Source organism: Anolis carolinensis, chromosome 2 (genome assembly GCF_035594765.1).
Source record: "Anolis carolinensis isolate JA03-04 chromosome 2, rAnoCar3.1.pri, whole genome shotgun sequence".
Lineage (NCBI taxonomy): Eukaryota > Metazoa > Chordata > Lepidosauria > Squamata > Dactyloidae > Anolis > Anolis carolinensis.
The window spans coordinates 296,128,754-296,142,409 of NC_085842.1; the positions used below are offsets into that span (position 1 = coordinate 296,128,754).

Below are 13,656 nucleotides of genomic sequence, written 5' to 3' on the forward strand. Positions count from 1 at the left end.
AGCAAATTCCCTTTGAAGTCATAAACATAAGGAGTTACTGTTTTGTTTACAAACACAATCACACTTCAAAACGTTTCCAAAAATCACTGCATAACTTAAAACCAGGTGTGTTGTTCTCATGCACATTGTTTTAAAGCATTGGTTCCCAACCTTTGGTCCTCCAGGTGTTTTGGACTTCAACTCCCAGAAATCCCAGCCAGTTTACCAACTGTTAGGAATTGTGGGAGCTGAAGTCCTAAACACCTGGAGGGCCAAAGACTGGGAAACACTGTTTTAAAGGGCAGATTATGCTTCATTTGGAAGCCCACAAGCTAATTCAGCATTCAGCTAAAGCAGCAGCCCTCCCTGAAGTACAACTACACAGGACTCCTCTACAAGCAAGATATTCCTGTGTAGTGGCTCACCATAGTAGCTTCTAGTGACTCCCAGCTCCACATAAAATTGAATAATATACAGTATATTACATTTAAATGTGATTTGTGTGAGTCAAATCTGGTATTTTTTTTCTTGTTCACACAGCAATCTGACATGTCAGCAGAGCAAGGGAAGCATGATTTCACCACTGTGTTGGTTCACCATCTATTATGTTTTTCATCACTGAATCCCAAGTAGAAAAGGGAATCACACTGAATATGAAATGGAAAGAATGGAATAACAACTAGAACCAGTTGTGGTCACAGCCAACATTGTCAATGCCCATCAATCATGGCCAAAGAACGTTTGGCTAAGCTGTTGATACGATGCACTGATGGTGAAGAGACAGCATAGAGATGTTGCTGTCATGGCAGCTGGGCATGAGATAACCAATCTACTTACACAGAAAAATGCCTATTCTGACTAAGAGAGCCCTTTTCTCCATTTGACTCTTTAAACTGGAGATGCCATAATTGGAACAAGGGGCCTTATATAGAGAAAGACCAGGCTATATTACCATATCATCCAACTGTCCCAATTTGACAGGGACAGTTCCAGTTAGTCATCTGTCATTCCACTGTTTTAGTTACTGCTAAAATGTCCATTTTTCCTGTCCCCTTTTGATGGAAAGATTTAAATGCATCATCACTTCTTCAAAAGTGAAGATCTTCATTTTGCAGTAACGGATTGTGGCACTGGCAAAACTAATACTCCACAATTCACCAACTTTTGATCAATCTGTTTGCACTAGGTCATAATGTAGCTAATTAACAAAATACAATAGTACAAAAAGTAACATTACTAATGGCAGAAAAATTTTGTACAGAAATATAACACCCGAACGGAATCAAAGGAAAGCAATAAGAAAATGCATTTTACAGAATAACATTGGCACCATCTGGTGGATGATGGTGCTCATTTACCATTTAATTGTCTTGGATAACATTTTGAATGTTGATCCAGCCCTAAGTTAAAACAGTTCAATACACAGTAATGTTATGTAGTAATTACTGAATTTACGAATTTAGCACCAAAACATTTCAATGTATTGAAAACATTGATTACAAAAACATTGGCTACTAACAAATTGACTACAAATAAAGATAGAATTGCATAAAATGAACTTACAGTAACTACATTGTCAGAAATTAAATCCATAAAAAGTTCAGTCCTTGCTGCCTAGAGAAACAGCTGTGGATCTGAGTAGGAGGCAGACTGCGTTGAATAATCCAGAACGTTGGATAAGCGAATGTTGGATAAGTGAGACTCTACTGTAGTAGCCAACTCTTTTTCTGTTGATTTGTTGTAAAACATGATGTTTTGGTGCTTAATTTGTAAAACCATAACATAATTTGATGTTTAATAGGCTTTTCCTTAATCCCCCATTATCCAACATTTTCACTTATCCAACATTCTTCTAGCCCATTTATGTTGGATAAGTGAGACTGTACTGTACTTGTCAGAGGTGTGCAAGTCCTGCTCCTTCATATATTATCTTAGCATATTTCATGATGGGCTGTGCTAACTGGTTGGAGTTGTATCCACCAACTTCTGGAAAATCTTGACTGGGACCTCTGGGAGTTTTAAGTCCAAAATACTTGGAGGATCAAAGTTTAAGAACAGCAACACAGAAGCCAGCTTCCAGGGTAAAGCGTCCCTGCTGTTATTTCAACCATGTGTTTTAGACAGTTCTACATTGCTTGTGATACTTCTGAATCTTTAATCAGTCCACAAGATTCATAGTGACTGATAAATACTGGCCAACACACGTTTTTGTGCTTCAGATGTTAAGATATATTTGACCAGCCAATTCCAAAAATGGTAGTTTTCCCCATCAGCTCAAGTTTTTGAGCTACAGAGCATATGCCATCTACCAGTTGCCATTTGCTCACCCATAGAAAATCATATCCATATCTAAGAAACTAGAACTCATACGGTCTATCCAATGCAATTTTCTGAAAGTGTCCCAAATTACTCCAAGAGCAGGCCTAATTGTTGGTCTGTGTAATCAATGGAGACGACTCAAGGTCATTTTGATTCTACAAAATTCATGCTACACAGCAGAAAAGAAATACAAGTACACTAAAAATGCAGCATTTGCCAGTTTGAATCCTATGCAGGCAGCTTAAAAGGGAAAAGTAGATCCTCAATCCAGGTGCGAAAGCCTAGTCATCCAACTGTATTTCATAATAGCAAACCAGGAAGGTAGATATCATACTGTAACACAGTTTCTAATTCCTAACATTTGGTAAACATCTGGAGGAGCACTGCTATAACAGAACCCTGCAAGGGCAATGGGCAGGCCTGTGTGACTGTAGCAACTTGAGAGATGTTCCACAATGCAAATGTTATGCAGAGAAAAGAGAAACACCAACCATTCTTGGGGCACATCAACACTGATCATTTGATGAAGTTTCAAACTGGAATTGGAGAAAGTGGTTTGTCTGTGCAAATGACTACATAGGAAATCCTGGAATCAGTTTAAGGCTCAGGTGTTGATTATACAGAGCACTGATGCACATTAGAAGGCTTTCTTTTGTGCGCATTATCTGGCTGCCCCAGTTTGAAGCTAGCTTTCAACTGCATTAAATGGTCAGTGTAGGTGTTGCCTTAGTAATGGTGACCACAAATCACATTACTACCCAGGGAACAAAAAGAGTATTGTGTATTAAATCCCGCATGCAAAGCAATTGCAGCAGGAAGAGGCAACTGAATATTTATTGCTGATGTGCAGCAAAAAATACCCGCAGGATGTATACAACTTTCAGTTGAGCTATATTTGAGACAGAAAAGGAATGAACCTGCCCAAACCTATCAAAGGAATCATATTTCTGCTCAGTGACTTTTGTCATTAATTTATGTACCAAAAACTGCAATTTTCAGAAAGTCTTGCATAGTTCTCAGGAAAAGCTGTGCAGTTTTCATTTCCTTAGTGTTTTGACATCTGTAGTATTTTTTTAAAATGAAAATGTCCTCAACAGCTATCAAAACTGGGAAAAATCAAGATTTACTGTCATTACATCTAACATTGTGTGCAAATTATCAACTACATTTTTGCAGTTCAGTTATAATTAATAGCACTATTTGTGTGATGTATAGTCATCTGCAATTCAGCCAGGAGCAGGAGGGAGTGTCACAAAACTCATATATTTTATTTTTAGGTACAAAAAATGGTCTTTAATTTTCATTGTTAACGGGACATGTTTTTAAAAGTGGCAAGTTGAGTCTTCTAGAGAAAATACTTTGGTCTATGTAAAAGCAATAGTTTCACTATCATCTATGCCAGACCTTTCCAAACCGTGTCGCAACAGTGTGTCAGCTAAAGTGTGCAGTTGTGTCACACAACTATAACAAGAAACATTTGAGTCTATGTAAAATAAGCAGTAAATTATATACTTTTAAAATATGATTTGACATGTTTTCATGAGAAATGTGTCCTCATAAATTTCTTTATTACAATTTATGTATATGTCCGTATCTCTTTTAAGGGGTTGGTTTAACCTCTGGTTTGCTACTAAAACTGAATTACTGTGTCGTGAAATGATCATGTCTATAAATGGGTCACTAACCTGAACTGTTTGGAAAGCTCTAATCTACACAATTATACAGGCTTGTCTGTAGTAAAATCAAACTGTTTGTTCCAAAAGTTTGTTCCTAGCAGTATTTTTTAGTTATAAAGTAAGTGTTTCTACTTTCTTCCCAATGTAAAGCAGATTCTGGGATAGCATACAGCTAAAGAATAGTAGGAAACAAGGCATAAGATTCTGCCCTCTGTGTCTATACCTGTGTTTCTCAAACTGTGCTCCTCCAGTAATTTAGGACCTCAGCTCCCAGAAATCCCAGCCAGCTTACCAGCTGTTAGGAATTGTGGGAGCTGAAGTCCAAAACAACAGGAGGAACACAGCTTAAGAAACTCTGGTCTATGCTGATTCTACAACAATTTTGGAAGGGACTACAGCATTACTGTGAATAAGGAGTATCTCTTTAAATTAGTGCATGTGGTCATTGCCAGATTTCTTTTTCATTTTATCTTATGTGAGATAATTAAATAACATTTCAGATTGAACAGTGACATTGTTACGTAGTAGCAAAAATCAGCTATCAGGATTCATCTTCATAAGTATGAAAGTAGTGACCTTTGGTAAGGGATATATAAATGAAATGCATACATGTATTCAGTGCAAAATTTCAAGGTATTATTTAAAGACATTTTATTTTGCATGTTCTGGATGGGGGAAAAAAATCAGAGAAATAAGCTCTCTGCATCTGAATAATTTATCAAAATAATGTTTATTTTCCCAAGAATCAGTGTCCATTTGAGGAGGATCCAGATTCCTGGGTCTTGCAGCATCCAAATAAAGCTTTTGATTTACACCATTTCTGTGAGTTTCGGAATTGAAGCAAATATTTTCATAATTATTGTAGTACAAACTGCTGGAGAATTACTGGTATGTTTCAAGAAGTGGAACAATTATAACAGTTCAGGAAATGGATGTTTTAGTGCACTTTTGTCATATTTAGCCAACATGCTACTGTCTATTGTCGGTGCACAAAGTGAAAATTAGAGAATTCCACTGTAAAATAAACTGGTTTCAGTAAGTAACAAACTGTATCAAGGTGCCCTTTTCTCCCTTAGACCTGCACAGTTTTAAGACAAAAACTTTGCCAAACATTACATAATCTTCTTTTATTATTAAATGAGAAAACCTCATTCTCTTACATTGTCACATTGCTAGTCAGAGAAATGCTGCAGTGATGAAGGAAGTCTATGTTGGAGCAAAGTCCTCGTTTTCTACAACATCCATTTACAAAGAAATAGTCATGTTCAGAAACAGCTCATCAGCACATTCTTAGGTTCCTTCATGAGAAGTCCTGAAGATTCTTCCTCCAATGAGGCATATCACTATGAAAAATTATAGTTCTCCCCTCTTCTGAACAATTCATTCTCAAACTGCACAAGATGCAAGATAGAAATCCTGAAACTCTCAAGCAATCTTCACACATCATCATCGTCTGATGTGTCGCTGCTGCTAGTCTCTGTGTCTTCATTCTCAAGAGTTGGTTGGAAAGTGCTGTTTTTCCAGGGACTAAATTTGAAGTCACAGACGAGGCCATTTTTTAGAACACCATTTTTCCTAAGGCCATTCTTTTGTAGCTGAAATTTAAAAAACAGAAGTTAGCACTCTGAATGTGTTAGAACTTAACACATTTAGTTTTTTTTACAAAGTGTTATGATTATTTCACAACCTAAGTGTTTTATACTTTGTTTAGCAAGCAAATTGCTTTTCCTTCCAACCATGAGTTTGCACATAACAAGTCAGGAATCGAGCAAAATGAAATTGAATCCCAGTCACACAGGGATGGCCTAGGCTTTGTTTTGCTTCCTGTCTGCTTGCACATGTGTTCATAGTTATTACATTCTGGTTTAACTGATCTACAGCCCTTTCACAGCAAACACCATTGTCTATAGCTTCTAAGTGAGAAAGAAAAATAAGAGATTCAAACACCCTGGCTTTTATAACACTTTTCATTTTTATTTTATGGTTATTAAAAATAATAATACCCCACTTTTTTCCTCCAAAAAGAGACTCAAAGAGGCTAACAGTAAAACTGACACAATAAAATTTAAAACTTAAACAACATACAAACATTAAAATTAAAGTTAAATACAGTAGAGTCTCACTTATCCAACGTAAACGGGCCGGCAGAATGTTGGATAAGCGAATATGTTGGATAATAAGGAGAGATTAAGGAAAAGCCTATTAAACATCAAATTAGGTTATGATTTTACAAATTAAGCACCAAAACATCATGTTATACAACAAATTTGACAGAAAAAGTAGTTCAATACACAATAATGCTATGCAGTAATTACTGTATTTACAAATTTAGCACCAAAATATCATGATGTATTGAAAACATTGACTACAAAAATGCGTTGGATAATCCAGAACATTGGATAAGCGAGTGTTGGATAAGTGAGACTCTACTGTACGTCCCTTCATGGCAGAGGACTGGGGTGGATGCCCCTTGTGGTCTTTTCCAACTCTACCAAGATCAAAATAACACACACACTTTGTGGTAGGTTTGTATCTCACCTGCTCACTAATAACCTGAAATTCCCTCATTTCATCCTCAGTTAATGGAGCATATGTTTCATCGTTTTCACTGTCTTCCTGCCAACCCATTTCTTTTAACAATCTGTATTTGAAAGAGAAATATTTTTCTTTATTTGTCAATACATTTCTAAAAATGTCAGCAAGTAATAAAATGTGTTATCCCTGAAGGAGGCTATTTCAGCCACTGAAGGAAGCTGAAGTCTAAAATACCTGGAAGCCATCTGACAAACTACTTTCCAACACACTATTCATTCTTTTCCATTTCTTGGCTGATTTCTCACCCACTATCAAAATTCTACTTTTTATGATCTCTCCATCTTCTGGACTAGATTTTTAGATATGTGGGGATGAAGACGTTACAATCTCTTGTCCCAGTAATATCAATACTATGGATTGGATACAACTGAATTTCCTCCTTTATGCAATTAAAAAGCACATCTATTTTCTGCTATAAATATATTTAAACTTTCTGAATATTCCAGTGAGAGATGTAAAATCTTGAACCAAAATGATAATGGCACTCTATATAGGAAAACAATAAAATCCTACATATCAATTTATTGTACTCACATACATTAATAAATTTTTATTCCAACAAGAGAATTCTTTAAAAGGCAAAAGCAATTTCAACTATTCCAAAACACATACCGATGCTCTGCTTCAAGTGAGCTTGAAAGGACATCGGTCTGAGGAAATGTTGAAGACCGGATGATCTGCTGAGACATCATTGCAGCGTTTCTATTCTCTTGGGAAATTTCATTTTCAAAATTTCGGTTTATATCCCTCTCTTGATGACCATTGTTGCTGTTATGTAAATTAAATTCGTCGTCTTCATCGTCATCTTCCTGTTAAAGAAGTCACATATCTGAGTAAATTCCAAACAAGATTTAGACATTTTTTAAAGTATATGCAAATTATGTGATAAACTATGTACTGAATTTTTCTAGAAATTAACATAAGTAGCCCCTACTGGAACAGGACAGAAGCCCATCTAGTACAGCATCCCTTTTCCCACCACTCTGCTTAGATATCTATGAGAAGAAAGATGTGAAGCCTTTCTTTGCTATTACTCAGATTCAATGCCTCTGTAATAAGAGATAATATATAGCCATCAGGCCTAGCTAAGAAAATTGTTTTAGGAATATAAAGGAACAAATATTTGCATGTGGTACAGCACTGATTGAAAATTCAACTGCCTAAGCTAAAATTGATAAGCATAATAAAACTCTAGGAACAATAGTTCCACCTTGAGTTTCTTTGAGCAAGAGCTGAGACAGGAATAAACCAGTAATAAAAACGAAGCTCCTTTTTGTGCAAAGTACCCAATACCTTCTCTTGCCCTACACAATTCTCATCCTGTTCCTCTTCCACTCGATCACGTTTCAGAGTCTTCAAAAATTCACTCTTCTTATCAGTACGCATCCGTGTCAATTTGGTTAAGCGAGGCTGGCCAAGTTTATCAACAGGGGATGAAGAATTGGAACGATTGCACTAAGGGAAAGAGAAAATATACAGGCAGTTCCCTAGTTACAAACATCCAACTTACAAACGGCTCATAGTTTAGAACAGGGGTGAGACAAAAGGAAGTGAGAGAAATCTACCCCTAGGAAAGGAATCCACTGTCTAAAGAGTTATCATGGGGAAAGGTGTCTCCACTGAAGCTTTATAATCAATCTTTGTTTCAACAAGCCACATTTTTCAAAATCCAATTATCACAGGGACAGAAAGTGAATCTTCTGAACAGGGCAGACAGCAAAACAATCACCACGGGGGTGTTAACTCTTCCCTATGCTATCTAAAGCTAAAAGAACAAACGTACAGAATCTATCTTGTTCATTAACTTGGAGACTGCCTATACACTCAAATGCAGAACATGTCTTTAAGGGAATTTTTCACTTTTTTCAACTAGTGATGCTCTTGTCTTATTCCAACAATACTGTCAGATTTCTATTTACTTCTAAACTTAAGACACCCAGTTAGAAATAGGAAAGACTCAAAATTTATGATACCTCTTTCACTGAACTCTGCGATCCAACTGCCTTGGCAGTAGATTTGAAAGCACTAAAATTTCCAGTACCATAAGGAGATTCATGAGGAAATGGAAGCCCCAGTTTGTTTTCTTTTGTTTGGCTTTTCCACTGAGTAGTCTAAATAAAATGAAAAAAAATATTTTAATTAAAACAACTAAAATAACCAGTTTGCTACATTAATAGTACTAACAATAACCTGCACATTTATAAAGTGCCATTATCAACACAGCCTGATATTTTTATTAAGAAAAAAATGTTCCCAGTCCAAAGGCATTAACAATACCAATTTTGACAGATTAAAACAAAATCAGAGATGGGAGACAAGAGGCACTCCATTAACAAGAGATAAACATGATCTAATATTCATATCAGTTTCATATACAATGTTGGAAGTAACTTTTTCACTTTCAACAAAAGTGAAAATACTGGAAGGAAAAAGCATGAGATTCCCACAGCCCATATATATTACTTTCAGGATTTACCTTTGCTGGTGGAATAGCAGGTTTAGGGACTAAACCCTTATACACACTTGCACCAGTTCCATTCTTGACTGATTGTGAATGAACATTTCCGCCCACAGGGAAGCCAGATATCTGTAAATCTTTTGTACTGCCCTTTTTAATAACCAGCATTCGTGGAGATCTAGATTTAGGATTCAGAGGATATTCTGTAAAAAAATAAAATGTGATTTAAGTTTGGACTGCATGAAAAAATTCATGTCAGAAGTAAAACATTTAAGAATCAAATGACAAGGCTCCCTTTAACACTTTGCAGATCAAATCAGAGCATTTGTAGTAGTATATTGCAACTGAATAGTAATAATAATAATAACAACAACAACAACTATAACTTTATTCTTATATCCCACTCCCATCTCCCCAGGGGGACTAGGGGCGGTTCACATGGGGACAAGCCCAACATCAACATACATTAGACTACAATCATAATACAACCAATATAAAACAATAAACAACATAAAACAGCATAAACAATAATACAATATCAGTTATGAAAGACAAATTAAATATAGAGAAAATGTATTCTTGCCCTAGCTTCAGGTCAATACATGGCAGTTGTCTATGGATCTTTTGTGTATAATAAAACATCAAATTCCAACAATCACCTCAAAACAAAGTAACAAACATTGTTCCTGAGGCACTTGATTAAATGAACACTGGGAGTTCTGCATGTAAAATCCTATCGACCTTTAATACTAAAATATCACCATAAACAAAAAACCAGGAAACCAATAATTGAAAAATTGTATTATTAGGAAAGAGAAGTACTTTAGTGTACAACAATGCTCTTGTATTATTACTTCAATTCACAACAAAATAGTATTCAAAAACTAAACTGTATATTTTTATATCCAATGCTCTTACCCCAAACACCTGCAGCTAATGATTTATTCTGGTTTGGTTCTCTCTCATATTCAGGGTTGAGGGATGGCTAAAAAGAAGATAAACATGGTATATCATTTGATTACTTTAGGGTGTGCAAGAAAACAGCTAAAGTTTAAAACCCAACATGTCAAACAATAAAACTGATTTGCTGAGACACATCATAGAAATTGTATGAGAAACAATAGGAAAAAATCATTTGCCTATAGAGAAAAGTTGAAGAAGTCTGTCATCTCCCTCAAGACATCTTTTTACAATGATGATGCTTCCACGATATTCTGTCTCATGTAATATTGTTATTGTTGTTTGTCACCAAACTGACTACGAGTTCATGGCAATCCCGAAGTCTTTGATGTTTCTACTTTCAACAAAGGTGAAACATACCTTTGGACTACAGACATTTCTCGAGAATGTCTATGTTCTCTCTGTCTAAGAAAGAGGCAACTAGCTTTTACAGTGGTCAGGAACAGCTTAGATCTAAAGAGATCCTTTTTTTTCCTGTTGCTAATGGAGTTGAAACTTTATTACCTATTGTTTACTGCACTTTGCCCCCACATGGCTAAGAAGAGGAGTGGCCTTTACCTGAAATGTAGGCCTTTTCTACTTTTGTATGATTGTTTTACATTTTTGTCTAATGCAAAAGCTTGTGAAGCTTCAAAAGCTTGCATGATACATTTTGTGCATTTTAACTGAACTAACGATACTGTTTAGGGGGTTTGGCTGTATGGAAACTCTGTAAATGAGAAACCTCCAATATTTTAAATAGCCTCAACACAGGGTTTCCAAGGTAAAAGTCTTCAGTCGTTTACCATTGTCTTCTTCAGCACAACACTACCCGGTTTCCCCTAAAATACGACATCCCCAGAAAATAAGACCTAGTAGAGGTTTTGCTGAATTGCTAAATATAAGGCCTCCCCTGAAAGTAAGACCTAGCAAAGTTTTTGTTTGGAAGCATGCCTGCCAAACAGAACACCAGAGCATGCAGAATCGGTAAATGTACATACCATAGAGTGTTGTACATGGAAATAATGGTAGTAACAAGAAATTCTTGATAGGATTCACAGTTTGTCTGGTTATGCTGGTTTGTGATGACAACTACTGTACAGTATATAATAAATATTCATTTTTTTTTGTTCAACAATAAATGTGAATTCTTCTCCATGGAAAATAAGACATCCCCTGAAAATAAGACCTAGAGCATCTTTGGGAGCAAAAATTAATATAAGACACTGTCTTATTTTCGGGGAAACACGGTAGCTAGCTCCTTTAGAGTGCCATTGAAATATTTCTGAGAGATGTTCAGCGAGTGTCACCCCCACTACTGTGGCTTCCCAATACCTGTTTGGCACATTTAGTCTGTCTCTTCAGCAAAATCCTATCTGATAGCAGCAATGCTATTATTGTTACAGCCTCTTGTCCTGCGGGAACAAGGGAACCCTTAACCATAGAAAAGTAGTGTCAAATGGGGCCTTTTTATAGGCTTCCAAACACACAAAAATCTCTCAATTCTTGGGATTTGAAAGATTGATATTTAAACAACAAAAATGCAACAATCCCGTCCAATTGTGTTTACTGTTGAGTGGTCCTGGAAAAGCATGTTGACCTGGCATTTATCAAATAGTCCTAGTTGGATGACAGAGAGGGCATATATCTGTCTTAGTTGTTTTCACTTTGTAGAACAGGAAACCATAATGGTACTGATCCAAATTTGAATTTGGATGCGGTCTTCTTGACCAGAAGGCCTATCCAGGCATTAAACAAAAAAGACAGGATGATGGGATATTCCCCCAGACTTTAACATACACTTTGAGAGTGCCCAGCTGAAAACGACTCAGGATTTCCTAGCAACGAAGGCCTCTCCTATGGGCACAGCCAAGAACATGGTCTTCAGCTAGAAACACTTGGTCCTTTCAGTTATGCTGAATGACTGATGCAACCAGAAGATACAGATTTCTTGGGAGGCCAATTTATAGTGAAATCTCTATGGAAAAAAATGATTTTCTTTACAACAGCTACATTAGTTACGAAACCCAATTCAAATCCAGATGTCAGGTGATGAGAGTATTTTAATTATAGTGTTTTATCATAACTCTTATCCAGTTAAGTACAAGGATTATCTGGAAGATTGCTCTCTCCTACATGAATCTGCTAACTTATTTTCCTTTCAATGCCCTTCCATTGGGTGATCAACATTTTTTTAATTTGGGGTAGCTTTTTGAGCATAAAATAATTATACCTTTTAAAAAGTATAATTAATTCTTACATTTGAATTAAGTTCTTGTGGTTATTTGGTTTTGCTGTAAGTTTAATATTCTATATTGTTATCATCAATCTATTTTTAAAACGACTAAACTATTTTTTAACTTAGGGCTAAAATTATGTTATATCACATGGCTTTTTATATACAAGGTTTTTCTTTCACAAATATTCATTACAGAAGCCCTGATATGAATTCTGATGCAAGGATACATGGGCCAAAACCACATCAAAAGGCAAAACTTTGGTTGACATATATCTGCCATCAGAGTTCTTATATGGAGAATTTTTGTGAAGCAAGAGTCATGCACTCAAATGGGAGCTACATGTTTAACGTAACATGGGGTTTAGTTTTATATTCTTAACCACCTCAGGTATACAGAATGAAAGCATAAACATTTAAATAAACAGTGGTAAGGGCAGAAATACGAGCAACATCCATTCCACATTTCTTTTAAAAATGTCTGATATAGTAACATTAATTTCCAAGCATTAGTATTATGCTGAAGATCATTCTCACAAGAATACTTCTACACATAGAAGAACGAACACTAGCAAAGCCCAACTGCAATCTCTTACTCAAGTTAAACTGAAGTGATAAACTGTTCCCATCTGCAAGTGCTTGTATACAATGACAAACTTACAAAGTCTTCAGCTTCAAATTGTTTGGGCCTTTCCTTGTCTTCTTTTCTCAAAATCTCGCATTCGGATGCATTGCTTTCATGTAGACCTTGGCTTTTTCCAGACTGAAAGCTGCTGGTGCGAGCACGTGAACCTCCACTATGATATCCTGTTCTGTGGTTTGTATTTTCAGTGCCGTTTCTACCTTGGGAACGCCAGCTACTTCTTTCTTTTCTTCCTAAATGCCCTTGAATAATAAAAGGTTGAACACAAAGTTACAAGCAATTTCAAATGGATTTTACTTTGTAAGAATACTAAAACACACAAAAACAAAAAGGGTACTCTCATTTACCAAAAACTAATTCTACAGCTGAGCAAAATAGATCAAGACTCATACAGTGAAGCATTTAAAATGCTTACACAATTATTGAGAACTAATGGATTAAAACATGGATACTTAAAACATAATTTAAGCAAAATTATAGGTACTTAAAAGTCTAAAATCAAATTAAAATAAGCCAACACCTTATCCAGAAACTAAATGCATACAAACCTCCATTTGAACGGCCACTACTAGGATCAAATCCATCAGATGAGTTGTGCCGTCTACGATTAACTTCATAACGATTCTCTGTCCATGAAAAGCTTTCGGAATGCTTCTCAAAATTCAGCGAAGACTAAATAGGAACACAAGCATTAAGTATGGACAAAAGCAACTAATCAATCATCAATTTAGAAGACATGAATACAAAATTGTAAACAAAGAGAAAAAAATACTTGATGCCCTCATGAAAATTTTCTTAAAATTCCACAAAC

At 35.9% G+C, this 13,656-nt stretch overlaps 1 protein-coding gene across 3 annotated transcripts in view; it reads right to left on the bottom strand.

Moving 5' to 3' along the window:
- Positions 1–4,685: 4,685 nt before the first annotated feature.
- The window catches only part of gpbp1 (GC-rich promoter binding protein 1), a 33,074-nt gene continuing 24,103 nt past the window's right edge, over positions 4,686–13,656 (bottom strand). For all 3 annotated transcript variants that reach the window (XM_062972397.1, XM_008102771.3, XM_003216178.4), the window contains 9 exons: positions 13,394–13,517; positions 12,864–13,087; positions 9,946–10,012; positions 9,046–9,230; positions 8,543–8,680; positions 7,863–8,024; positions 7,182–7,378; positions 6,513–6,615; positions 4,686–5,569 (listed from right to left, as the gene is read on the bottom strand). In XM_062972397.1, the coding sequence (XP_062828467.1) occupies positions 5,411–5,569; positions 6,513–6,615; positions 7,182–7,378; positions 7,863–8,024; positions 8,543–8,680; positions 9,046–9,230; positions 9,946–10,012; positions 12,864–13,087; positions 13,394–13,517 (1,359 nt within the window). In that variant the 3' untranslated portion in view covers positions 4,686–5,410. The remainder of the gene's footprint in view (positions 5,570–6,512; positions 6,616–7,181; positions 7,379–7,862; positions 8,025–8,542; positions 8,681–9,045; positions 9,231–9,945; positions 10,013–12,863; positions 13,088–13,393; positions 13,518–13,656) is intronic.